Source organism: Bos grunniens, chromosome 22 (assembly GCF_055505025.1).
Source record: "Bos grunniens cultivar Pamir isolate PY7600 chromosome 22, Bosgru_T2T1.0, whole genome shotgun sequence".
NCBI lineage: Eukaryota > Metazoa > Chordata > Mammalia > Artiodactyla > Bovidae > Bos > Bos grunniens.
The window spans coordinates 17403631-17431512 of record NC_141186.1 but is presented as its reverse complement, the minus strand read 5'-3'; the positions used below and the strand labels follow the sequence as shown (position 1 = coordinate 17431512).

General features: G+C 37.1%; 1 protein-coding gene across 50 annotated transcripts in view; it reads left to right on the top strand.

Annotated features, from left to right (window-relative positions):
- The window catches only part of SETD5 (SET domain containing 5), a 79256-nt gene that overhangs the window by 29614 nt on the left and 21760 nt on the right, over nt 1-27882 (top strand). For 4 of the 50 annotated variants that reach the window (XR_015151085.1, XM_086366542.1, XM_086366532.1 and 1 more), the window contains exons 2-19: nt 3696-3755; nt 6518-6704; nt 7517-7741; nt 11097-11289; nt 11572-11677; nt 12004-12212; nt 12551-12609; nt 13137-13315; nt 14254-14292; nt 17543-17785; nt 18359-18507; nt 18874-18991; nt 19717-19826; nt 20775-21024; nt 21414-21497; nt 22140-22397; nt 23072-23392; nt 23774-24016. Coding sequence is in view for 46 of the 50 variants with exons in the window: in XM_086366542.1 (XP_086222668.1) it covers nt 11198-11289; nt 11572-11677; nt 12004-12212; nt 12551-12609; nt 13137-13315; nt 14254-14292; nt 17543-17785; nt 18359-18507; nt 18874-18991; nt 19717-19826; nt 20775-21024; nt 21414-21497; nt 22140-22397; nt 23072-23392; nt 23774-24016 (2460 nt within the window). In the remaining 4 variants the exon portion in view is untranslated. Of the gene's footprint in view, nt 1-3695; nt 3756-6517; nt 6705-7261; nt 7360-7516; nt 7742-11096; nt 11290-11571; nt 11678-12003; nt 12213-12316; nt 12358-12550; nt 12610-13136; nt 13316-14253; nt 14293-17542; nt 17786-18358; nt 18508-18873; nt 18992-19716; nt 19827-20774; nt 21025-21413; nt 21498-22139; nt 22398-23071; nt 23393-23773; nt 24017-24778; nt 24892-27882 lie in introns of those variants that run through there. The other 46 variants (XM_086366577.1, XM_086366562.1, XM_086366564.1 and 43 more) reach the window with 29 other exon arrangements.

Below are 27882 nucleotides of genomic sequence, written 5' to 3'. Positions count from 1 at the left end.
TGCATTTTTCCCACATACCCTTTGCTCACATTTTTACTATAGGAAAGTTGAAATACACATTGTTGAAAATGAGTGAAAATAATTTTTAGCCATCATCAGGTTATTAATAGCAGCTCCTCTCTGTTTACATATGTTTAAAAGTTACAGCCATTTAAATTCTTGATTGCTACAAGCCCCAATTCATGTGCACCTTTGAGTCAGCAGAATAGGTATTCTTTCTGTTGTACAATGAGAAGACGGACTTTCAAGACATTGCATTAATTGTTAGTGCCAGGATTCACAGAAATTTAGAGCATGAGGAAACCCAGTGAAGATTTTAGAGGAGTTTAAGGTTCATCTATAAAATGTTGTTTTTATGAGATCACCAGATTAAATAAGTTGTAGGTTAGAACTCAAATTTCCTAACTCCTAATACACTATTTTTTCATAATTTTTCTTGTCCCAAGATAAAAAGCTTTTATGTTGCTGTAAAACGGCAGTGTTTTTCCTCAATATCTCAGTTTGGATTGGAAATGGAAGATAAGCATATAATGTAGCTGCCACATTAGTTCTCAAACAAGTTGGTCATTTATATACAACAAGTTGTATATTTATTGCATTCTTAACTATTCTGTGATTTAAAAATTAAGTTGAAGGTAATAATCACCAAAAAGTCTTGTCAGATACTTTCCCCATCTTCTCTTTTTACTATTTAGTCATTCAAAAGTAAGAAATTTAAATAAAGAGTATTTAAGAATAAATTCAGCTTATATGTATAACAAAATTTTGAATAATCAGATTCAGAAATTAAATCTTAAAATTAATGGTTATTTCCTTTTAACTAACCCTTATTGAAGATTTCTCTGACATGTTTTCTTCTTAACTGAGTTGGGTTTATTGGCCTGTTAAAAGTCTTCTACTGCTTTTAGAGTTATTCTGTTAATCTGTTGATTTTTAATTTAATATTATGTAATAGTTTAAATATTAGGGTAGTAAATTTGACTGAACACATTGGTTTCAGAATGCATTTTAGAAGCTTGTGTTTTTAGTGAACCCCCGTTTAAAGGTTATTGCTTTCAGAAAGAAAAAATTTGGTTAATTGTGGCTTCTGGCTACTTAAAGAGTTTAGAGAATAGAGTTGTCTTGTATACAGACTTTTATTTAGTATTCCAGTGAAGGAGGATCCTAATAATTTCATAGTAACAATATTGTGTTAGCAGCCTGATAGCCAAAGCTCTGAAAAAGAAACCAGACCTAGGAGGTGAAGAATCTAGGGAGTATTTAAGTTGATTCTAGAATAGTAAGTTGTGGCTAATAGGTTGAAAATAATCATTACCCTCTCTTAAAAGATTAATATCACTGCCTTTGGGAAAAGTGGGCCTTGCAAACTGTAACTCAGCCTACCTTTTATGCCAGCCTAAGCGGGAAGAGATTATCTCTTTTTCTGTAATACGTGCCTACTTTTAACATACTGAGTTTAACATAATTTCAAAAATACCTATAAAATATACCTTTCTGGCCCTTAATAAATAAGATAAATTGTGCATAATTTATCTTTATTCTGAAATCTCATAATTTTGCCCTAGATTTCAAAGTGATTTTAAAACTTAGGAAAGCCACTATAGCTCAGAACATATATTTATGAGGATGAAGGAAAAAGGTGTAAAATTTCAATGTAAGTAAGTACCTTGCTGATAACATGAGAATTCATAAAATAAAAGCAATCTCAATGTTTTATTTCACATTGAATGATAGAGGATAGATATAAAGCCAGAGGAACTGAAAAGGGACACCATGAGAAAATGGCATGGTTGTATATGTCTAAATATATATTCACTTACATGCTTTGTCAGAGACCAAAATTTAGGAAGAAATTTGACTTTCTGGTGGTTTGTGGAGAGAGCTGATCAGAGACTGCTTCTTGGCTAAGTTTCTGTCTGCATAGGCTGTTAACAATTGTTTCTCTGGCAGCAGATCTTGTTCATCAGGATTGCATCATTTCTGGGAGAATGGCCAAGGTCCACAGCCACAGTACAAAGACTGTCTGAAGCATATGAGGCCTGTTCTTTTTCTGAAGCGGCACTCCTCTTCCTGCCAGTCCTCTTCACAGGATTACTGAAGCAGATTTGTTCTGAATTTCTTTCATCGGATTGGCTGTTTATTGGACTCTTGTCTCCCAGCTGCTTCCGGCTCACCTGGCTGATGCAATTTCTTTTTCTGAAATCTCTGTTGGAGTTGTTCTTAAAACACTTATTGTCTGTCTTCTCTGAGAGTGACCTGACAGATCACATGGGTCTTGTGCTTTCAGCAAGTCATATAGAGAAGAGACTGTCAGAATGACAAATACAGAGACTATTGACCATTTCTGAACCCAATTAAAAAGACAGGAGTAATTATAAACCATTTCTGGCATGTTCTTAACAGCCTTTTCCTTAGAAACTGTATGTATCAATAAATGGTGATTTCTCAAAGAGTACTCAGGACTGGGAGACCAGCTGGTTGTGTTTTTGAGTCTAAGAATTTAATACTATTCCTAGGGGTTCTGGAGGAGTGTTCTGATTGTAGTTAAATTGAAATTCCAGAGCATTTGTTGTTGCTAAAGGAGTGTATTTCTTCCTTGATGTAATTTCTTCCTTTTGTTTACTGTTACCCTCATGCTTTTCATTTTTATGACTTCCCTGGTGGGTCAGACGGTAAAGCATCTGCCTACAATACAGGAGACCTGGGTTCGATCCCTGGGTCAGGAAGATCCTCTGGAGAAGGAAACAGCAACCCACTCCAGTGCTCTTGGCTGGAGAATCCCATGGATGGAGGAGCGTGGCAGGCTACAGTCCATGGGGTCACAAAGAGTCAGACACGACTGAGCCACTTCACTTCACTTCACCCTCAGGCCTTTCATTTGTATAGTTCTGAGTATGGTCTTTTAAAATGGTTTCTAAAGAATAGTTTATTTTCCAGTTTTTAATAAAGTTAGAAATCCATAAGATATCAGCATAAAGAACATTTACTGCTTGGTACTGGAATCCCTCAAACAACTATTTTCACATATATGATATAGTAACACTTCAGATATTGATACCCTTTTCAGGCTACTGTTAAATTGACTTTGTCCCCCTCCCCAAAATCCTGGGTCATCACCTGTTTTCCTTTTCAGAGTGTAGAAAGCAAATTAAAGCTCTGTTTTCTACATTTCTTCCATTGTGTAGTTGAGAAATTGACTCTTGTCAGTCTTTCTGTAGTAGGATAAGAGGATGGAGAGATGTGTTGGGGGAGGAAAAGAGTAATGTGAGCTTTAATAGATGATGGTGAATCCCTGTTTGACTGGAGAATCACATGAACTTGATTAAAGAAAAGCCTGTGAGTTTAGGAATGGGTCAGGAAAGAAGCATCTTCTCAGAGAAGACGAATCCTTTGGGAAATGGAAGAGAATTCTAATTGGATGGAAAGAAAAGGATCACCCAGAGACAGTACTTACCACTTAACTCAAAGACAGTTGCCATTTCTACCTTTTATTTAGGTTCTGGGTTTACAGGAAAATAATGTAACAAGGTTAAAGGACAAAGATAAATCACTAGATGGAACATAGTATGGTAAACAAGGCAGAATACAGAAATGAAACAAAATTGCCATTAAAATATTATTTCTCTAGAATTCCATGCTGTGTGTCCATCTTTGTTATTTCTATCTATACTAATTTGTTTCTTAACTTTTTCTAGGTCTTCACAGCTTCTGGCAGATAATTTTGGGGGACTTCATATTCAGAGGTCTATAAAAAGGTGACTGAGCCAAGTAAATTCTTTTGTTTTAACTTTTGCACTTCAATGAATACTAAAACTTTAATTTTGATATAATAGTGATCATAATTTATTCAGCAAATATTCTCAAAAATGTCTGTGCCAGGAAATATTCTCAAATACTTGTTCTAGACTTTGGATCTATAGCAGAGGATAAAACACAGAAATCCTTGTCCTAATTGAGTTTATATTTTGGTAGGAATAGAGACAAATTAACAAGTAAAAGAAATCTTGAAACTGTTCCACAAAGAGATGTTAATTCTTATCACTCTTTCTAGGACATATCTCCAAACTGTATGATAAGTTAGTAACTGCTATAACTACTAAACTTTGTAAACTGTAGTAGGAACCTGTTGTCTTACGTTATAAAACTAGAGTAATTATAATTACATATTGCATATAGATAATGTTAGAAGTTCTTCAGTGAACTTTTAATAGCTACATTTTACATGTTATGTAGAAGAGGAACTAGGCTCAGGGTTATATGAGAAGTTTGGTTTTGCCATCTTTTTTATTATTATTAAAAAGGCCCAATATTATAAAAGTATTACTTGAAGCAAAATAACCATGCTAATCTAAAATGCCTTCATCAGAAGAGTGGGAATGGTCATGTAAAATTACAAAAAAGTTTTCTTTTATCTAGACACCTGCATTTTTTTAATGGTTATATAACAGTAATGGCTATGACAGGATTTTTTAGTGGTGTTGAGTAATTGGGGGTTGGGTTCTTTACTGAAGTATAACCCGTGATTCGGATTCCAGTATTGGTCAAGGGTAATATTATTATTAGATTGTGTTCTGGTTATTAAGTAGCCTTTGGATTTTTTGTTTTTAATTCGAGAATTATACAGTGATATCAAATAAAGAAAGAGTTGTAACCAACAGCTCCCAAAGTTCAAAAATGCCCTTTTGGACTTACTTGATAAGTATTCTCTCTTCTGTGTTTTGTAGATTTTATTTCAGTTTCCCAGAGGCTCAGAGGGTATACAGATCTACTCTGTTTGAATATATTGTTAGGGAAAAGAAACATTTATGTGTAGGATGGGCCCCAAAGCAGAAAGTTATGCTAGTCACTTTTTTTTTTTTTTTACAAGCTGTAAGGACAATAGATAGGAAGATCTTCCTTTTTCATTTCAGTCTCAAGTCGAATATGTCACCCTAAGTTGAGTAGGAGCAAGTGTATTGCCACACCCAGATTTTGGAGAGTCCTGGAGAAGGCAATGGCAACCCACTCCAGTATTCTAGCCTGGAAAATCCCATGGATGGAGGAGCCTGGTAGGCTGCAGTCCATGGGGTTGCACAGAGTCGGACACGACCGAGCGACTTCACTTTCACTTTTCCTTTCATACATTGGAGAAGGAAATGGCAACCCACTCCAGTGTTCTTGCCTGGAGAACCCCAGGGACGGGGGAGCCTGGCAGGCTGCCGTCTGTGGGGTCACACAGAGTCGGACACGACTGAAGCGACTTAGCAGCAGATCCATTGGTGAGATACAGCTCTTTCAAGTGTAGATGCCAGGGAGGACTACTTAGTTTACAGCTGTTCTAGCACTTTAAAATAATGATATAAAAGAAGAATATTATTTTTATGTGTTTTTAAAAATCTTGGCCTGATTCACTGTTCACAGTTGGTTTTCTTTTCCACAGTAATTTGCTTCATATTTCAAAATAAGAGTCAAGCGTCTCAGATCGTCTTAATCATTTTAAAATTTGTATTAATCTCCTGGATTGACTCAATTAATATGCTATTACTTTTCATTTGATTTAATTTTTTAGTGTAAATAATCATTTACTACTGTGTTATTTGTCTTATCATGAATCAGTATATCATGACTTCTTACTATATATTTTTTTCTTTTTTTGAAAACCTTTGTTAACCTGAACCTTAACAGTCAAATTGAGTTTCTTTCCTCCCACATAAATTACTTTTTGTTACATTCTTTTAATGATTTTTTTTTAACAAAGCTGTAAAATCACTAATGTAAAAATCAGAGTACACTTTTTCCCTTTGCACCATACTTCCAAGTCTGTTAATCTAATTTTGTTTGTTTATATTACTGAGTTTGTCTTTCTGTTCCCAAATTCCACTGGCTGTGGTCACCAGTTCAGGGTATCCTCACTGCTTTTCCATGCAGTGTTTTCTCATTTTTATCATGAAATGGTACACTTGATGTCTTATGTGTTTATTCGTACATAGTGGTGGGTATCACCTTACAAATATAGTTAATCATTACGTCTTCTCCCCAAATTATAGTTATTAAAAAAAGTGTAAAAATGTAAAAGGGTATTCTATGTCAAAAGAAGGCAATAAAAAGCAGCTATTTTCAGTCAAATATAAATAAATTGATCACTTTTATTATCCTATTTAATTTGGAAGGAATAACATTAAACTGTGATAATTCTTTTGACCATTATCTGACTTAAAACTCATTAGTTAGGTCCTAGAACATCTTGTTTGATAAGCAGTTGTGAATGGGAGAAATGTGCTCATTGATGAGCAGACTATCTAACTTTTTCCTTTATCTGAAAAGAAAAAAAATGGAAATGAAAAGAGAGCATGATTTTTGTTACCTCACTTTGTGGAACATTAATGCAGAGCATAGTAAACACGGACAATGCTGATTCCTTGTATTTTATATCTATCCCTTAAAAACTTCGTTCAAAAAAATAGAAAAATATTCATTAGCGTTTGCAATAAATTTAAAGACCTATCTGGTTACTAGATATTTTCATTTTCTGTGCTAGGATTCCTCATGTCCATAACATGTTGGTTGAGGCTCTGCAGCTCACCCCCACTCTCAGAGTGGCCAGTCTCCAATAATTGGACCCCGTGATTTCCACTCTCTGCTGTGTTGGACGTCATGAGCATTGCAATCCCTCTGGGAGTCACCACACCAGATACATCCTACTCAGATATGGCTGCTGGATCAGAGTAAGTGCTGCTTCCTAGGTAGTAGGTACATTACCAGTTTGTATCAAGACAAATTTCTTATGGGCATCTAATAGTAAATATGTAGTATTTTCTATACCCAAGCCTAGCCCATTATAAATGACATTAGACCGTTCCCTTTCCCCTGTAGAAGCTGGAGTCAAAAAAGAATTAGAAGGGGGAGGAAAAGAATTTGGGAGGGGGGAGGTATTTCTGAGTAAATAATTAATAGGACTAAATTTTCGAGATAGTGATTATTTTCATTTGTTTTGATGGGTAAGGAAGACAAGTAGGTGTCACTACCTGCTTCTGTAGAGTTAATGATTATCTGATGAATGGAGGATAAGGAGGAGTTCTCTCCTGCTGATTTTCCTTGAAGGCCTCTTCCTATGTACTTCTCATTATTCTAGAGTAAAGGGGCTGCTACTGTATGGGCAGGTTACTTAGACCTTCTGATATTTGGGATAGAAAATGTGGAAAGCAGTGTCACCTGTTTTTTATAATATTCATTGCCTAGAAAGAGGACCTTCAGAATCAGTGGTACCAAACTTTTTTTTCAGCTAAGAGCAGCTTTAGGAATTCAGAATTTGTCGAAAAGTCCAATCCCTAAAATAGACTCTCAGTTCTTGAAGAATTTAAATGCCAAATGGCAATGAAGGTAGGCCTTCATTATAAAACTTTATATATTATTCACAGTTTTAAAATTTTTAGCCTTTTGTATCCCTTCTCTTTTAAGTTGTCCGAGATTCCCCCTGCTCACAGATTCCCCCTCTTGTCCTTTTACCTCCCTTGTACCCAATCTTCCTTGCTTACAGAAAGGAAGTGGAAGCCCCCTACCTTTCAAGACGAAGTGGCACTACACCAGGATGTGAAAGTCCAGCGAAAGAGACCCAAGGGGCCTAGGGGGCAGCACACCCCCAGAAGCCAAGTCTATTCCAGGCAGTACCAGGGATTAGGGTCTGGGCTGGAAAAATCCTGGTGTTTTGAATATGTTCAGGTCCAGTTCAGACTCTTGATCCCACAGCCACTTCTTGAGTGAGGTGGGTGTTGCTCTAATTCCCCTGTTTCTCTTGCCATTTTCACAGTCCCTGGGGATTCTTTCCCCTTCAGCAAAGTAAAGAAACTGTTCCAAAACTCTGGGTTCAACTGCATCCCTGATAATAGTGGTTTTCTTCCTAAAAACTGAGAATATTAGTAAAGAGCATGTGTATTTCTTCACAAAGCCACCTAGAATAACTGTTTGATGACTTCCTTAAAGAGGAAGACTTAAAATGAAGCTACCCTAAGACGCAGTCTGTTATATTCTGGGGTAGTCTGTAATTGAAAGCAGTTTTTGGCCTTATTCCCATATAAAAAAGAAGATGGAGGGTGGGGGGTGGGAAAGGGTGGATTGTGTTACTTCCAGAGCCCTTTTTGTTGTTTTGTTTTGTTTTTATTTTTTTGCATGCCAAAGAGATTTAGTTACACCAATAGCTGAAGCTTCCAATTTTATAACTGTTTCCCAAAGTACTTAAAAACTTAACTGCATCAATAGGTAATTGTATAATGTTAATGGATTTATATAAAGTCAACCACTAGCCTCCTATAAGGAATGACTAACAAACTGTATAGGTAGACAACTCTAACATTTGTGAGAAATTTCAACAACAACAAAAAAATTCAGTGTTGATTAACTCAGTAAGATTGGGATTAGTAGCTAAGAAAAAGACCTAAAACAATTATTCTTAAAACATGTATTTTTCCCAGAGTACAGAGGTGACTACCCATAATTGTTGCTTAGGGAGTCCAGAAATAATTACAGAATCAAAAAATGTTTCTGGCCTAAAAATTTGACTGCAATGTTTCTATCGCCTGAAACATTTTCATCTTTGATCTCCAGACAGATTTCCACTACTGTAGTCATACCTAATTTTTCAGTGTTTCATTTTGTATCCCTACAAGGCAAGAGAGTGTCAACACTTAGCTTATATACCGTTCTGTTAAATTGTTAATGATATTTGTTAATGCTTCATTATGCGTATGTCACTGTCACGCATATTCCACCATTCTGGGCACTCTGAGATTAAACCTGGTATTAAGGGCAATATACTCAACTAAGTAAAAAGACCTAGACCTTACTTTATGGGATTTTAAATCTGATGGTAGTGGTCTACATTATGTTTTGTTTTTGTTTTTGTTTTTTTGTATATTTGTAGGAAAACCTCTAGATGTAACAATAGAAGGAAAGACTTTTCAGAGTTTACTGTCCTGCCATAAATGAATTTCAGAGGTAGTGTTACAACAACAGGTTGCACATTGTACTGAAACACAATTGATGGAGTATATCTGTTGTGAGCATGCCTTCTGTGTATGTGCCCAACTGTCATAGAAGTTTAAACACAGGGGAAGAAAGGCTACAATTACATTTGCATAAAATAATTGGCTAATAAAGAGATACAAACCTAATACTCAAATTCTTTATCAGTATTTTAAAATATAGAGAAGATCTGGTATATGTATATATGTTAAGGAATATCCTAGGAAATCATGTAGTTACCTGTCAACGTGTAATTATGCATTTAATCTGTAACCAGTATGGAAATTGCAAAGTTTCCTCATCAAAAGATATGAGCTTAAATTTTAGTATTTGTCACACATAAATAATATATTAATGCTATGCTTAACTACAAAGTATTATGACAATGGGATGGCCTTTTAACCTACACAATATACATTTTATTTTTATTCCCTAGACTTGCACATGAAGTGCATATGTTCATATTTACCCAGTTTGGAGATGGGTAAGATACAACCAGCATAGCTCCATCTCCATGGCCATCTTTTATCTCATGCCACTTTCTTTTATCCCGTCCAAAAAAAAAAAAATCCATTTCTAATAAACAGCTGTCATGTTTCACCCCATGTGTTCAGTAGTACAAAATCTCTTACATAAAATATGTACAGCTCTTTGAAATACTTATTTATGTAGTAAATTAACAATGCTGTATAAAGTTATTACTTTCTCTTAACTGTCCATCATAGAAACTAAATTCTACCTTCATTTTATTAATGCTTGTTTGCCTTTGGTTTCATTTAGGAAACTCCACCTGTTTCCTAATAATCAGAGCTGATTGCCTCTCAGTGAGCCATATTCAGATCATCTATTTCTCAAGAATACTGACCTGCATTCTTGATGTATTCCGCCCCCACCCCTGCCCAGTTCCCATCTTGCAAACACTCTTTAAGTAATAAAATGCATGCACTTCACTAACAGAGAATACTTTCCTATGTCTAAAGTTCTTCTTCACCTAGAAATTACCTTTGCTGTTATTTATAAGATCCCTTCTCAGTTTTGGAGCATATAACTGGGTGAGTTGGATACATATCTCAGAATTTTCTTTTATCCCTCACTTCTTAGCTGACATTCACCACATTGAACTGCACACTTTGTTCCCACCAAGTCCTGTATTATATATATTTCCAAGCAGGAAAAATGTTTATTACGTGAAACAAACAGTATTCATTATTTGCTTCCCTAAAAGACCCTTTGATCCATCACCAAGACTGAGTTATGTGTGTCTTTGGAGTTTCTAATTTGTGAATCTCAGTGCTAGAGTGCTAGTTAATTTAAATGACAGATAATCCATTATTCAGTTTTGCAAAGTCAAACAGTTGCATTCCTTAATTATCTTTCAGAATTCTCCAAAACCTAACCAGTTACCTAAGCAATCAGTTAAGTTCTTTTTGCCCCAGAAATTGAATTTTGTCCTTAGCCACCTCTATCTTTTTATTATCAAATAAGGGCTACATTAAATTTCTTAACTTAAAACACATTTATAATTATTTTATATTAATAAATTGTGCTTAAACAGTTATTTTCCACTCAGTGTTGGTACAGAAAGCTACTCAACCAAGCTTCTCAATAAGCCTGGTTATTTAAGATCTTACATCATTTTCTTTAAAGGAAGAAAGTTACCCTGGTTTCCAAACTAGTTAGGTATAGTGGAAAGAGCACAGACTTTGGAGTCACATTGACTGTGTGACCTTGGTAAAGTTATATAATCTCACCACCTCAACTTCACATTCTGTAAAAATGGGGTGCTCTTTACCTTGTTTAGTAGTTGCAGAGTAAACAATACTATAAATCTCCTAGAAAATAATAGACAATTCAGAATGGTACTTAGTACTACTGGTGTTATTTGTCACTAGAATAAACTTCTGAGTGCAGTTTTGATTAGTTTGAAGTTCTGTGGTATTACCATGCAGCTATTAAATAATTGTGTCCTTGATATGCTTGCATGTCATTGGTGGATGAGAAATTATTATTCTTAATATGTGGAAGGTGTTTGGGGGTTCATCAAGATGAGAGGTATGATAAATATAAGATGCCATTGTTTTTACCTGTACTTTCTTCAGGGTATCCTGTCTTGGTAGTGAATGGAAGAGGGCCTGGTCCCTGGGGCAGTGCAGAAGGCACTTTCATCATCTCACTCACTGCAAATGTCATGTGAGGTTTCATGGAAGTATTAAGAGATCCAATTAAGAAGAATAGTTCTGAGTCTAAACCAGCCCAGAGTGGCTTCTCTAGGGGAAACTCCCTGCTCAGCTGGTACGTTTGTGTTTGTCATTAGGGACACCTTGTATCCCAGGTGCCTGCTTTGAGACATCTGCCTATACTGGCTTCATGTTACACACAAATCCACATTTAATAACACTCCTACTGTTATTTATAGGCTTAGTTACGTTGATGACATTGTTTCACTGAGTTCTTTCTCTTACTCTAGTGGCTGGTGGTTGTGGAAAGAGGAGGGGTTAGAATGGGAAGTTAAGTCTTAGTTTAAGGAAAGATTAGGTGTTATGCTATCATGCATTGCTTTTCGCCTTTGTGCAGCCCTGAATCTGTGGAGGCTAGTCCAGCAGTTAATGAGAAGAGCGTGTATTCCACTCATAATTATGGGACCACTCAGAGGCATGGGTGTCGAGGACTGCCTTATGCTGTGAGTATGCATTTATTTCTCTCCAGAGCAGTGATCTTCCTGGAGTGTAATCCATTCTTATACATTGTGACTTTCTTGAAATGTTTATATGCAGCATGACGAAGTTGCCCCTTTTGCACTTCCCTGCCTCCAGCGGACGTCTAGCCCTGCATCATTGTTCTTGTTTTTATGTCCCAGTTGACCTTGGCATTTTGTTTTATCACTTTCCTGGTTGAAGCCAAAAAACGAAGGGTACTACTTTCTTCTTTCTTTCCATATGTACCATACTTTAGGGGAGAGAGGGGCCAGTGTTTGGACACTGTTGATTTAAAAAATCTTATTTTCAGGATCATAATTACGGAGCCCCTCCTCCTCCGACACCTCCTGCTTCTCCCCCTGTCCAGACGATCATCCCTCGTTCTGACCTGAATGGCCTGCCGTCGCCCGTAGAGGAACGCTGTGGAGACAGCCCGAACTCTGAAGGAGAGACTGTTCCTTCCTGGTGTCCTTGTGGTCTTTCTCAGGATGGCTTCCTTCTCAACTGTGACAAGTGCAGGTAAGATCGTGTTCCATCTAAATCCAACCCTGGGTTACTGGGATTAGGGTTTCTTATTAGTAGGGAAAAGCTCAAAGTATTCTTTCTTGTGTTTGTTAATGTAGATGATTCCTTAGTGCTCCTTGGCTCGAATTCTCTGCACTAGGTGAGAATTGCTGACAACAAGGAATGAGAGATTGATCTTAAAGCTATTGAATTTGATATGAAATTTAATGTCCTGGAAACATTTGGTAGGTGGGAGGAAGGGGGTAGTATATGCAGAGATACTTCTCCCATGTGTGCGATGATGTGCTGCATGCTGTTGGAAGGACTACTTTAAGTTTGTTTTCCCTCTTTAGGGGAATGAGCAGGGGGAAGGTTATTAGACTTCATCGGCGGAAGCAGGACAACATATCAGGTGAGCCAAAGATGGGTTAGGCCCATGTTTTGACACATACTATTTTTTGGTTTTAATATTCGTCCTAAGAACCCCTCGTGAAAGTTCCCGTGAAAAAAAAAAGAAAGTTCCCATGATCCCCAGCTCTTTTCATGGACAGTCATTGAAGTCTTCTCAAAAACCATAGTAATTCTGTTGTTATGAATTAATGGTATCCAGAATCAACAGTTTAGGCCTATACTAATCAAAATATTGCCTGTGAGTGCACACACACACCTAAGAACAGATCTTTTTCTGTGTTACATACATATCAAGGCAAGGGAGCTTGGGGACTGAATTCAAGGCGGGAAGTACATATAGAGAATAGAGTTTGTGTGCTTAGTGAGAAAGATACAGATAGAATTTTGTTTTCATATGGATTGTGGTATTTATGTTCTAATAGAGTTAGTAGAAGTAATGACTTACTGAGTATGGGCTAGATCTAAAGGAATGAGCTGTTTTTTAATGCACTTAGGATTCTTATGCACTGTGAACTGACCTTCTTCCAGGTGGGGATAGCAGTGCAACAGAAAGCTGGGATGAGGAGCTTTCTCCTTCCACTGTGTTGTATACAGCAACACAGCACACACCTACAAGCATCACCTTAACTGTTAGAAGAACCAAACCCAAGAAGCGGAAAAAGAGTCCAGAGAAGGGTCGTGCAGCACCAAAGACGAAGAAAATCAAGGTATGGAGGGTAAAAGTATCTTAAATAGAAATATATCTGAAATAGCCCAAATGTTGGATAAAGAATACACCAAAGTTCTTTTAAGAAATTTGATCCAGATGTTTGATGGGCCACTTCTGCTCTGTTTGCGAAAATCAGCTAATCTTTGTTACGAACATACAGATCAACCTCTTTTCTGCCACTCCATACCATCACAACTGGCACATAGTTTCTTTTACTACAACCCCACATCCCAGGTATGAAATCCCAGCCCACCTGGCACAAGTCCGTGTGTACAGCTGCCTCCAGTCTAGGCTTCCACTGTCCTAAAGTATCTCCTGCCTCCTCAACCCCAAAACCCAGTCTGAAATTCTTGTGCTGTACATGCCCACTTCATGTTGTTGGTTGATTGTTTTTTCCCTTGTTTCAAAAAATTCAGGAAACGTCTCTTGAAGGTCTAGGCTTACTCAGTGTTGTGGTCACTTTCCTGTATTCTCAACTAAAAAGTCTCCAGAAGAAACCTCTTCTGTTTTGTGTTCTTTCTTCCCCATCACAGCAACTTTGTTGCTTCTAGGTGACTTGCCCACCCCTTATTAAGGGGATTGGTCTTTATTTCCTTCTTAATTTCAAACTCGTAAACCTGTAGCCTTACTTAATATTTTTATATACTTTTTCTTTTAGTGTCAGGGGTACATATAGGATTTAAGTGATGCATGCTCTTCCCTGTTAATTACCTAATTTCAGAGTGGAAAGTATTGTTATTAGCCTCAGAGTTCACTGGCCTTATGCCACCCCTATTCTTGACAATAGTGTGGGGAATTCCATTGTATTTGTTACCTAGAGTAAACGGGACAGACTAGAACACTAGTTCTTGCCTTAGTTTTAGTCTCAGATAGGTGTAACTGTCATTCTTGGTACCAAGTTTTGTTTTGTTCTACTTGTTTTCCTCTTTGGGATAGGCATTTCGAGAGGGATCCCGGAAGTCCTTGCGGATGAAGGTAAGGGGTCTTCTTCTCTGATGCTGTGTTTTACTTCACTGTGATCTTGCATTTTGGTCAGCTTCTTTCCTGACATTGATGGTCTGGGAATCTTGGACTTTGCTTTTTGTTAGTTTTTAATTGTTGCCATTCAGATTTCATAGAGCCTTTCTCCAAAGTGGATTTTCTTGGCCATTTTCTAAAATATTTTTTCCTTTCTGTAATCAGGCTTTGTTTACTGGTTTTTCATTAGCTGCTTTTCTTGGGGTACAGGGTAAGTGACATTTTGCCAAACAAAATGAGGTTGATGTTTGGCCTCCATCTGATTGGCCTCCATCTGAGGAGTGAAGTTTTTCTGTTGATAGGGGATCTCTTGTGCACTCACCCTAGCATCATGTACACTTTAATCACCAGTTGGAAGGATAAATTTCATCAGTAGGAAAGTAGTAGTGTTGATGAGAATTATTCTTACTGGAATTACTTATTTTTGAGTTGTTTTCTCCTGGCATATCTACTTGGTATAGAAGACTCAGGTGATGTTAGTGTATTTCTTTTCTTTAGTTATCAAGTAAAAGCTTATGAGACATGATTTCAGATAGTGGTTGGATAATAGAGAAATTATGTACAATATTTAAAGAAACTTTCAGCTGATGAAGAGTTTGCCCAAAGGAAATTTGAATATACTGTCTGATATCTTCCTTTACCTATTTGTTTATGTAGAAGGATAGTGTACCTCCCAAACCATTACTTATGGCTTCAAAGTATTCAATTAGAATTAAGGTCTAGTTTAGTTCTGTAAGTATTCTTACATCTGGATGTGTAAATGATATAAAAGCAGAATCTTTGTTATTGACCATTATAGGGTAAACATTAAACTCTTTTAGTGAGGATAAGCTTTCTTAGGAAATATAGATGTAATACACATTTATATGTGGAACACCAAATTGACTCATTTAAAAAGATCATTATAAAAAGGTAGCACTTTTTATAAAATTAGAAGGCCTCACCTTGCATATGCCCATAAACAGACTTGTAAATAGCTGTATAAAAGATGGGAGAGGACTTAGAGCCCAAGACCACCAGAATCCTGGAATGTCTTGGAACACAGTTATTGTTTCTTTGCTAGATCGTTCTCCTGTAAGGAGACCGTTGCTCAGGGACCTTAAATAGATTTATGGGGCAGACATAGCCCTGATCCCAGGTGTTAAACGCTTTTCTTTTTTATCAGCTATTGTAACTTGCCTCTAGAAGTTTGAAACTTTCTGAAAGCTATTGACTGGCTCTCCCAGAAAACTACATGTTAACCCCAAATATTGCTTGCAGTTTTTGAGATGTTGACAGATAGCTCCATAAGCATGTTAAAATTTAAATAATTAAAAATTACTGGTTTATTTTGATTCTTGTATCATAATTCTGAGTTATAAATTCTGTACTCAGAGTTAATTGTTACTAAGTACGTTATCAAAGATCTGAGTGGGAACCATAGCATAAGAATGAGAAGAATCCATCATTTGGCTTTTTAACCCCAAAGTTGAATTTCCCTACTGGAAGCTGGTCTAAACCAGGATTTTTCAACCTCAGCACTGTTTGAGCCAACAACATTTGAACCAAATAATTCCTTGTAGGGATCAGAGCTGTCTTTTGCATTACAGCAGGCTGTGTAGCATCATCCCTAGCATTTACTAAGTGCCAACAAAGCCACATATTAATCAAAAATAACTTTAGGTATTACCAAAAGTCTTCTTGGGGGTTGAGAACCGTTGCTCTAAACCCACTGAGATGGCATCTCCAGTACTCAGAACAGGATAGCAGACTAGACAAGAGTTGTGTTAGTTAACAATAGCTAAAACTATGGCACAGGCTTCCAGTATACATTGTTTGACAAGTCAGAAATTTAGTGATCACTACTGGATGCTTAAACCTGGGAATTCTATTGGGGCACCCCTAATCCCCAGTCTAATAAACTCCCTTAAAGTCTTCAGTTTTGCACTTTTTCTTTTGCTCAGCTGCTACTGTCCACCTCAAGCAGGCAGTATTCTGTTCTCAATGTGTTGGCCTTAGGTGTTTGTTAGATCCTTTTGTTTATTGTTCATCCTTTTGGAATCTAGTGAGTAATATGGAAAACAGTGGTATTAAATTTTTCCTTCCATTTTGCTATTCCTTGGGGGAAGGATGGTAGAGAATAGTCAATCAAAACTCGTGACATAGAAATGAAAGAAAGCAATTGTTACAATGGGTGTGTTTTCTCTCATTCGTGGAAACCATATTTAATTTTTGTATACCTGTTTTTGCAAGTTTAAAGTCGACATGGATTTATAAGTAGCTTTGGTATTAGTGTCTTTTCCTTCTAGTCATCACTAGTGTGAAATCATCACTATCAGTGTTTGTTTTGTTTTCTGATAACACCTTAAGTCCTGAACAGGAGAATTTATATCAGACTTGAGCTGTGGAGGAGGAGAATATATATCAGACTTCAGCTGTGTCTGTATGTCAGAAGCACATAAAGTATTTAGGAAGATGTTGGCAAGATATGATAATATTTCCTCAGTACTGTACTGTCACAGAGGGCAGCGGTTTTCCAAGTGAAGTGTAGCAGATTATAAGCATTTCCTACACTGCATCTACCCATGCCCCTCCCCCACCTTACCTCTTCATTGTGTGGCTGTTTTGCAATGTCATAAATAGCATGCTAGAAAGATATACTGAATGATAGCTTTTTCTGTGGGAAGCAAGATTATGAGTTACTTACTTACTTGGGTCACATGTAGCTTTTAAGTGAAGATATATTAATTGTATAATAAGACATGCAAAAACATACTCCTGGATAGTAGTAAAACTACCAATTTGAAATGTCACACTGATGTTTGATAAATATTGAAAACTTAAGCAATGTGAGTATTTTGAAGTATCACTATTGTTCATTTTTATGAAGATTTTCTTACAAACTTGATGTCATTCTTCTGATAAATTTGGTTTTTATGATGTAAAGATGGTCATAAAATCGTAGTGATGGGATGGAATTGCAATCCAGATTGATTTCTTACTTTATAAATGAACTTTATAAACTGAACCTCCCAGCTTACTGGTAATAAAACCATGATAGAAGCCAGATCCTGACTTCCCAGGCCATTGCTCTTAGGCCACACAACTGCCAAGTGAAAACTAATTTTCTCTGAATATTTAGCCTGGCAGTCCCCCAGCCCACCCCTTCTCATCCCATCCTGTCCTTTTCATGGACTCTCCTAATCTACTTGACCTTTGTTCTCTACAGAATTCTCCTTCTGAGGCACAAAATTTAGATGAGAATACAACTGAGGGATGGGAAAATCGGATAAGATTATGGACTGATCAGTATGAAGAAGCCTTCACTAATCAGTACAGTGCAGATGTACAGAACGCCCTTGAACAACATCTACACTCTAACAAGGAATTTGTGGGCAAACCTGCTGTTTTAGACACTATTAATAAGACTGAATTGGCCTGTAATAATACAGTTATTGGGTCCCAAATGCAGGTAAGGATCAAAGGGTTAAAGACTCCTAATTAGTTGAGATTTTAAGAACTCAGGAAAAGGACATATTTTGAAATTAGCCTATCTTTCAGATGTATAAGGCCTTAGGGTAACAAAGTAGCCATCTATTGAGAAGCATCTTTAACCAAAAGCAAGTTTTGGTCACTTGAAAACTGTTCAGATACATGCTTTAAGATATATATCTTTATTAATTAAAAACAGATAAATTAGGATCTAGGAAATTTATACTGCCTCAGTAGAAATTATTAAGATTAATGGAAACCTAAGTTCTTACATTACACATAGAGCCACTAAAGTTTTAGTCATATTTTTCTTAGATTTTTTTTTTTTTTTCTTTTCTTTGGGGGTAAGGGAGTGGCAAGTTCACTATACAGAACCTATTTCCTAGAAATACTAAGATTTTATCAAATTTTAAAATGTCTCATCATTGAGCTAAATAACATAGACAAGTAAAACCTAAAAGTATTAGTGCCCTTCCTGCAGTTAAGAGATAATTTAAGTGTCTGCTTAGCTCCTGTTGATATCATCTAATGTTAATATTCTGATTTTATTCAGCTACAATTGGGAAGAGTCACTCGTGTTCAGAAGCACCGGAAGATCCTGAGGGCTGCAAGAGATTTGGCTTTGGACACTCTTATAATAGAGTATCGAGGCAAAGTCATGTTACGGCAGCAATTTGAGGTCAATGGGCATTTCTTCAAAAAGTAAGACATCATTCATTAAGTATTAAGGGCTAAAGTGGGTCTAACTGAGCAGTATAGCTGTAAAAGCTATCCTTGTGGGTAGGATGCTCTTGCAGGAAAACTCACGCCTCTCTGCTATTTGTAGAGAAGTGCAAATAAATCTGCAAGTTGTTTAATCTGTGAAGTGGTGATGACTCCTTTCTAAACAAAGCATTCCTTGCTTTGTGCTTATTCTTTAATCAAAAGCAGACAAGCATGTGATGTTTTCTAAGTTTAGGCATTGCAGAGGGCTATCCCTCTTCTGTCATCATATGCTTCATATTTGAAATCATGGGGTAGCCTTTTTATTTCCATTGAGAATTACAGGAATTTTAATTATATTCCTAGACCATACCCCTTTGTGCTCTTCTACTCAAAATTCAATGGTGTAGAGATGTGTGTGGACGCACGTACTTTCGGTAATGATGCTCGATTCATCAGAAGATCATGTACACCAAATGCAGAGGTAAGATTTCTGTAGCAACTTCTCTTTAAATGGAACCACCAAAAGGACAAGTCAACTAAAGAAACAGTCTGAAAACTTCATCCAGATTAAGGTCTGTAGATGGTGGTTATAATCTTTCATTGTAAGAGATGAAAATCAAAAATAATGGTTTATTTATTCTGACAGGATGAGGTCAAGGAGTGGATTTTTTTTAGAGAAGGCAAAAATGCAAAAAAACAAGTTGGGATTTGCTAAAGAGAAAGAGCTAGGCTGGACAGGATGTCAGTGAGGTTATATTAAAAAATTGCCATACAAAAGATGTATCATTGGGCCAAAACTAAGGTGTGTGGTTTCATTTTTTAGATTTTAGGTGATCAGGTTGAAGGAGTGATTCTAGACATTTCTAAAGTTGATTATTTGGTGCATAATGAACGCGCCCACATCAACTGCAGCGAGAAAATCCACAGAGCTTTTTTTATAGACTAAGAATTTTAATTTTTTGGTACAGCTGAAAACAGCTTTAAGATGTAGATCAGTGTTCTTACTCTGATTGCTAACATCTGAAAATTTCTTTATTTCAAGAAATATCATAAATTTTCAAGCAATTACTATATGATAGTATCAAATGGAATAACAGACTACCATAACTGAGGAAATATTATTTGAGTAAAAGGTGTTTTTTTTTCCTCTTACGGAAAGTTTCTATTATTTTTGATAAATCATAATCATTAGCCTTGTTCACACAGGTGCGACACATGATTGCAGATGGGATGATTCATCTCTGTATCTATGCTGTTTCTGCTATCACCAAGGATGCTGAGGTCACCATAGCATTTGATTATGAGTACAGTAACTGGTAAGATCTCAGCCTTTCCTAACATGAGTGGCCTTGTCTTACACTTTAAGCTGTTCTTTCTGTTCAGTCTGCTTTTCTGCCTTGCCATTTCCTTTTTTTTTTTTTTTTTAACCCTTTGTTTTCATAAGTAATGCATTTTCTGCCTAGAAATCATGGAGGGAAAGACAGAATGAGGGTGTTGTGTTTTAAGAGAGACAGGTACATAGTGTGATAACTGCTTACCAGTCTTCTAACCAAGGGTGTTTTGGCCTTTGCCTCTATGTAGCAAGAATAACAGAAAGAGTATGTATGTAACACTCCTAGAAATTACAGTAGTTATCTGTTGTTACACACACAGCTATTGTTCCAACTGTCATACAAAATAAGAATCTAAAGATTCACCTCATCCACTCACATCATCCACTCAGATCCTCCACTAGAATCCAGCTGTATATGACAATGCAGAAAAACAGATAGTAAGTCACAGATGATTATGTGATGGGTTTTGTAAAATGACTGCTTCTTTTGCCTTGATCCTTTTAGGCAATAGGGTCTATGTAGTAAACCGATGTCCGGCACAGGTATATGTGTGGTACATGAAGAAAAGGTATTAATAATAAGTAGGGAATCAGTAGGCAAGAGTGAGGACATGGTGAAGGCAGACACAAGGTAAGTATGACTACTTCAGACTCTGTCGCGGATTCACTGCCTTTAAATAGCACAAAGACAGTTGGGAGAACTGAATTTAGTGAGGACTTGCTTTCCTGTCCACTGAGTGAGTTTGGGTTATATAGAGAAATGGCAGAATATTGAAAATATTTATAGGACTCTCTCAATGACTCTGTTCAACTTGTTCAAAGATAATACCAAAGGAAATTGCTATACTAAGATTTCAAGATAATGAATAGATAATATAACTGATTTTCAAGGGTACTGAGACACGCACTTTTGGTTGTTTCTTTGGAGCAGTAATTATAAAGTGGACTGTGCATGTCACAAGGGGAACCGGAATTGCCCTATACAAAAAAGGAATCCCAATGCTGCAGAACCACCACTCCCACCTCCTCCAAGCCTACCTACCATTGGAGCAGAGACGAGACGTAGAAAAGCACGACGGAAAGAGCTAGAGATGGAGCAGCAGAATGAGGCCCCTGAAGAGGATAACAGCCAGCAACCAGAGCAAGCTCCTGAGAAAGTAACTGTATCCAGTGACCATGAGGTAATCTTCCCTGGTCAGAAGATGTTGCTATGGTGTTGATCCTCTTCATATGAAGAGGATCCCAGCTTGCCACATGTTGTTTTATGTAGGGAATCTATGTTAACACTTAATACCCTTCATATCAAGGTGGGTATGCATTCATTCATTCATTCTGTTTTTGTATTTTTTTTTTTAAAAAAAAACAATGTCAGGAGCATCCTTTTGGGTACTTACCAGGTTTCAGTGCAGTGAATTGTATTTATCATCTGTTTTTACCATGTGACCCCCATATAAGTAACACTAAAGCACTGGAAATTGTTTCTACAGAGTTTTAAGCTCCCAGGGAAAAACCAGGGGTTGAGTTTTTTCCTAGTTTAAGAATACAGCTGAATATCGCCTCTGTCTTAAAGGAAATAGACAATCCAGAAGAAAAAGCAGAAGAGGAGAAAGAAGAGGTTGCAGATGACCAGGAGAGCCCAGCTCATAACAGGAGGGTGGGTACCTTCTAACATCTTTTTGTTTCTGCTGATTCCTGCTACCTATGGCATGTGAGCCCCTTCAGAATTTATATCATTTTATTTCTTCAGTAAGTTACTATACCATCACCTTTAGGTCACAGTTTGGGTTTTTTCTCTAAAGTAGATTTTATAAAAATGTTTATAAAAATGTTTATTTTTTACACAGACACACATATAGTTCTCTAGTGGCTATTATCTGTTGATGGTTTTAAGAGGTTTCTTACTGACAGTCTGGTTTAAAAAAAACTGTCTTGTTGAAACAAAGTATCTTTGTTTGAGCTAACTTAGTTATTTCCTACATTTGTGTGACTTGACATTTAAAAAACCAACAAAACCTGCGGTCATAATGGATTCAAAAGTTCTTCTTTATGGCTGCAATCAGTCATGTTTATTTATGTCCTTGAGAAGCTGTTGAAGAAAATCTACTTGATTTTTTTTTAACTATGAAAATGCAGAGAAAAATTAGTTTTGATGGCTATTTTTCTTTTGTATTAAAAAGTTTCAAAATGGCTGACCTATTTTGAAATAAATGTCTATCAGTTTGCATTAATAATACTTGTGAAAAGCTGTTGTCTTCTGGTAGAGGCTTCCTTCTATGTTAATGTCTTTTCTTTCTAGACCCGGGAAGATAGGAAGGTTGAAGCCATCATGCATGCTTTTGAAAACTTAGAGAAAAGAAAGAAGCGGCGAGATCAGCCCTTGGAACAAAGCAGTTCTGATGTAGAGATTGCTGCCACCACCTCAGAGACTCCTTTGGGAGAGGAGACAAAAACTGAAGCCCCTGAACCTGAAGTTAGCAACCCTGCTTCAAATATTGCCATCACAAGCAACCCACAGAGTGTTGGAGTGAACACCCGGAGGTCTTCCCAAGCAGGAGTAAGATGAAAAGACTCCAGGCCCTAGATAACTCTTACTAATATCAATTATCTATCTTTTGGAATGGCTAGAATCAGCGTTTTCAGCTTTGCCTTATTTTGCAGTAAATAAGCTGATTTGCTTATCACTTAGCTGATTTGTGGAATTCAGGGAAACAAAATTTGAATAACTAGACTACTCTTAGACTAGAATGGAACTATCTACAGTTTCTGCCAGATAAATTGTTGGTGGTGAATTCATAAAGATCTTGTGGTTTCTCTTTGGCCATCTTTGTAGCATAGTTATGTACCTGACCTTTCATAGGATCTCAGAGTAACTCTTCTTTTTCCTATCTTTACCACAAATTCTAAGCCTTAAGCTAAAACCCCAGTATCTGAGGGAAAAACGGGAGGATTTACCTTCCCTGCTAAGAACCTAAAATTTGGTGGCTACTTTCAGCTGACTTTTGACCAATTTTATAAATATTTTTTGGAAAAAGAAGTAACAGACATCTTCCTGTAGCCTTTCTGGCTGGTTTAAATGTATAAATTTTGTAAGGATTACATTTGAAATTAATGTTTGTTAATGCTCACTTTTTTCACCAGTGAACATTCAGAGTGCTTAAAGTGAATAGGAAGCTGGATAAAATATTTGCTGACATTTCTAGTAAGCAGTTAACTTTGCTGTTATTATAGGATATTGCTGCAGAAAAACCAGTCCCCAAACCACCTCCAGCAAAGCCTTCTCGGCCCCGACCGAAGAGTCGAATTTCTCGGTACCGGACCAGTTCAGCCCAAAGACTAAAGCGTCAAAAGCAGGCCATTGCACAGCAGGCAGAGTTGTCACAAGCTGCCTTGGAAGAAGGGGGAAATAACAGCTCAGTAACTCCTACTGAAGCTGGAAATGTAGACAGTTCGGGAGAAAACAGGCAATTAACAGGGTCTGACCCAACCGTGGTATCAGTTACTGGATCCCATGTCAACCGTGCTGCATCTAAATACCCCAAAACCAAAAAGGTAAGTTACAAATCCATCTTCCTAAGTGTAGTCTGGCAAAAGCTGTTCCTTCGTAAAGTAAAAGGGTCTATAATCCTCAGGGGAGAAAAAGCAGTCTACGAATTATTAGATTTGAGATAAAATGCTTAGACACTGAGTCCATGCTGCTACCTTACTTGTGTTCCCATAATTTTTAAACAGAGCTTAAATTACTGATAGCTGAAATCATTCCTCCCATAATGATCATGGAGAGGGTGAGCCCTTGTGCTCTGATGATGCGAATCATACTCTGCAGCTGTTTCATCTACCTCTGTGCTAGTTTCTAGATGAGTATTGTCTTTGTGCTGCCTCTGGCCTTCACATCTGCAACATCATCAACTGATAGTCTCTTTTTTAACTTAGTATCTAGTTACAGAATGGTTGAATGACAAAGCTGAGAAGCAAGAATGTCCTGTTGAGTGCCCTTTACGTATCACCACGGACCCAACTGTACTGGCAACGACCCTGAACATGTTACCTGGTCTTATCCATTCCCCGTTAATTTGCACCACCCCCAAACACTACATTCGCTTTGGCTCACCCTTTATCCCTGAGAGGCGTCGAAGGCCACTTCTGCCTGATGGCACGTTCAGCTCCTGTAAAAAGGTATGTTTACGTGATTTCTTTTCCTTTTAACCTAGGATGCCTGTAATGGTGACATACCAAACACATTCTCTAGATAAGCACACTCTCCCCATATAATGAGTTAGTTGTTAAGCCACAAATATTGACGCATCAAGAGTCAGTGAGACTAAAGTGGGATGTATACTACATTTTGGTGCTCAGTTTGTCGTAGCAAATTTGTCTTTGTGTTCACTGTTATCTTAGCAGTTGGTGACTGGGTAGAAAGGGGTGTTTTGTGTGTGCTCTTGTGATACTGGTTAACATGTCCATTTGTGATTATTCTGTAAGATTGGGCCCCAGGTACTCTAGAGCACTGTTGCACAAGTTAAAGAATGATCAAATTTTGTTTTGGATTAACTCAGTCACTAATATCATTTGATTGAGAGTAGAGGAAAAGTCCTGTCACAACTGACAGAATTCCTGTTCCTTGATCAAATGAGTGTTTATTCCCTAGTGATTATGGAACCTACTATAAAGTTTTCTGTCTCTCTCTCGCTGGTTTCTCTTCTGTAGTTATGTATTGCTTTTGGATCTAGTGGCAGTCATATTTGATGGTTGTTTATTTTTGGAATGCTTTCTTAATTCCCAGAAGCCCTGCCTATTTTCCAAAGGTGTCTCAAGGACAGGTCACACCCTCAGATCTATAATGTCATTTTCATGTTTCTAGAAGTATAGGACACCCTTTCATTTGGTACCTTTGAGGTAGAGTCTGTTCCCTGGAACACCCTTTTCTCTTATCCTCAGATCTGGATTCAGGCTGCCTTCCTCAGTGTCTGCCATTGCCCTCCTCCACTGGCATCACGTACATGAGGATGCTGCATATAGATTATTTGATGTGATGAAGTCTCCAACTCCAGGCAGGTCTTCCCTGACTCCTCAAACTTAAAGCTTTTCTCTTTTCCCAAAGAGCAGATACTATTTCTTGGGGGAGGGGCATAAAAGATGAACCCAAGTGTTGGGGGATATGGAGGGGAGGAGGGCAGCAGGGATCTGCACACAAAGCAAAGGCGCTACCACTGAATGAGCAACATACACTGAAGAAAGTCTTTTTCCTAATCTTAATCTAAGTGTTTGAGTCACTTACTGATTTATTTAGGGGAAATTCCCAAGTAGAACAGCTCCTAAAGAGAAATTTGATCATGAGATCTTTGCCAAAAGGGTTTGTGGGTAATGGAGTAGCATAACTTTTAGGTGTCAGAAAAGAAAACAGTGACATCTTTAAAAAGAAAATAAGAAATTTACTAAAGGAAATGAAGGTTAGGTCTCTGGGAATCCTTTATTCTATACCAAGTTATTTATCATGGATCTTATAAATTATCTGAGAAGGAAAAAAAATTTTGCCATTTAATGACCATTATTGATTAACCTTGGCTTCTCTGGTGACTCGGTGGTAAAGAATCTGCCTGCTTTGCAGGAGACATGAGTCAGGAAGATCCCCTGGAGAAGAAATGGCAACCCACTCCAAATATTCTTGCCTAGGAAATCCCATGAGCAGAGGAGCCTGGCGGGCTGCAGTCCATGGGGTCGCAAAAGAGTCGGACACGACTTAGCGACTAAACAGCAATAACAATGATTAACCTTATTCTGTAATAATTGGCGGATTTCATTAACTCTGGTATGGCATGTAAAACTAATCTTACCATTACTTTTAGCTCAGTCCCTCATTAAGGGTAATAGCCCAGAATCTACGTTTTCAGAGTAGTATCAAACAATTAGAGAAGCTGTCTTTAGTTTAGAGGAACAAGTCAAGAGATGGCTTAATATATATATGAAATAAACTTCTTCCTTTTGTTCTGTCTTTGGATGGACATAGTACTAGACTTCTAGGATGTTAACTGTTGAAGTGTCTTATCAAGTCAGATAATAGATTTTCTTTCTTTAATCCTTTAAGAAGGATTAATAATTATTAATACGGAATAATAAAGAAGTCTAAATTGTAAATAGTATGGACTACCTTCTTGAAATGCTGCCTTTATCATTCTGATGCTAGGTTGTAATCTTTCTATTCCCATCTTACTTTTTTCCAAGTAGCAGAGTTCTGTGAAAATCAAAAACGTGTAGAAATATGACTTCAAATATGATAGAAAATATATTTCTTAGAATCCTTTTTACCTGGTTATGGTTTCAGACTTTCATCTGTATCTCATCTTTGTGTCTCTCCACTGGCAACAGTTAGAAATCCCATTTAATTCATATTCATATTACAGTCTCTGCATGTATCTGACCATCCTTAGTCTTGTTTTATACAGGCTCTGCTCAGACTTTTATCTATTTGTGTCATATTAGTCTTTAAGAAGAGTTCAGGCTATGCATGTTGACACGTAGCCAAGTATCTTACTTAAGTTGAGTCTTTGAAAATTGTTTAAATCACAAGTTTAATATTTGCTGTTAATGTATCAAGATTATATTGCAAAACAAGAATATAACTTTTTATGGGACAAAATTAATGAAATTGGGTCCTATGTAGAAATTGAACTCAGGTTTATCCTAGATGGAGATTTTTTTAGACTGGTTAGAAAATACTCACATGGTATAGAACCTAAGAAGATTTCCATAATAAAATTGTAATAAATTTCTAAAAATCACTCAGGAAAGAATATAGTTAAACAGATAGATGAGAACAACCGTCCTCCATGGGGTTAGTTAAAACAGCATGTATTCCTAGTAGGCTTACTCTATCATATCTGATTAAAGGAGGTACAAAGCCTTCATAAGTTTAAGAGTGTAAAGTTGCATGTGTATATTTGCATCGAAATTTTTAGAGTATTTGGCAGAATGTTTTATGATGTGTCTGTAGTTTCTAAGTTAAATCAATTCACAGCTCTTAACTAGCATGTTATAGTGTGTCTTGTTGAATTTTACTTGTTATTTTGAAATGGAAGCATTTATGAGTGGCTAACAAGCCTTTCAGTAGTATCTCTCCTTGTTCTCTCTAAATCTCTGAACTCACCTTCTAGGCATAATATGTGTGGGGCATTCGGTCTCCCATTTAGACTGAAAATGAAACACTGTGCTTTGCGTTGATATTTTATTGTGTGCACTGGAGTGATATTAATCCGTATACTCTGTACATAGCCTGAAATTCATTTGAGCTAGTTCTCACTGAACAGTGTGTGCCCAGTACTGTGCTACAAGCTTTCTTCACATGCACTGTCTCACTTAGTATTCATGATAACCCTGTGAGCTTGGGATCATTGGGTTCAATTTACAGATCAGAAGCTTCGGCTCAGAAGTGAAAGTAACTTGCCCAAAGTTAAGCATCTAGGAAGACGTGCAGCCAAGTTTCAATCCAGGTCTTTGGACTCTAAAACCCAAATTAATTCTTTCCCTTTCCCCATCATAATGATACTCTTTAAAACATTTCTATTGCCCATCTCTGAGCTTCCTAAAAATCTCTTCAATACAGAGTTCCAGAGAAGGAAGAAATGTTCTTTTGACCTTAATGACTGTAGCTAGAACTTGGGGAGAAGGGTCTAAAGTTAATTTATTATCCATACGAGTGATTCGAACTTGTTAGATACAAATAACTGTTGGTGTTCCTTCATTATGGGCCCTAAAATACTGTGTAGACATACAGTAGGGCCAGGAGGAAAGAGTTGATCAAGTTGCTGTGTTCGACCATAAGCTAACCAGAGCAGCATCTTATTCCTTAGAATGCCCCTGTCCTGGTTTCTATTTCCCATTTTGTAGTCATCAGATGCAGAGAATTCTTTTATGGGTGCACCTATTTGACACTGGAAATACATGAAATTAACTTATCTTGGAGAAAAGCACAGTGACCCCACATGAGTCCTGTCATCTGCTCTGATAAGAAAAACTTGTAGTAAGGTATCTATATAACAAAAAAT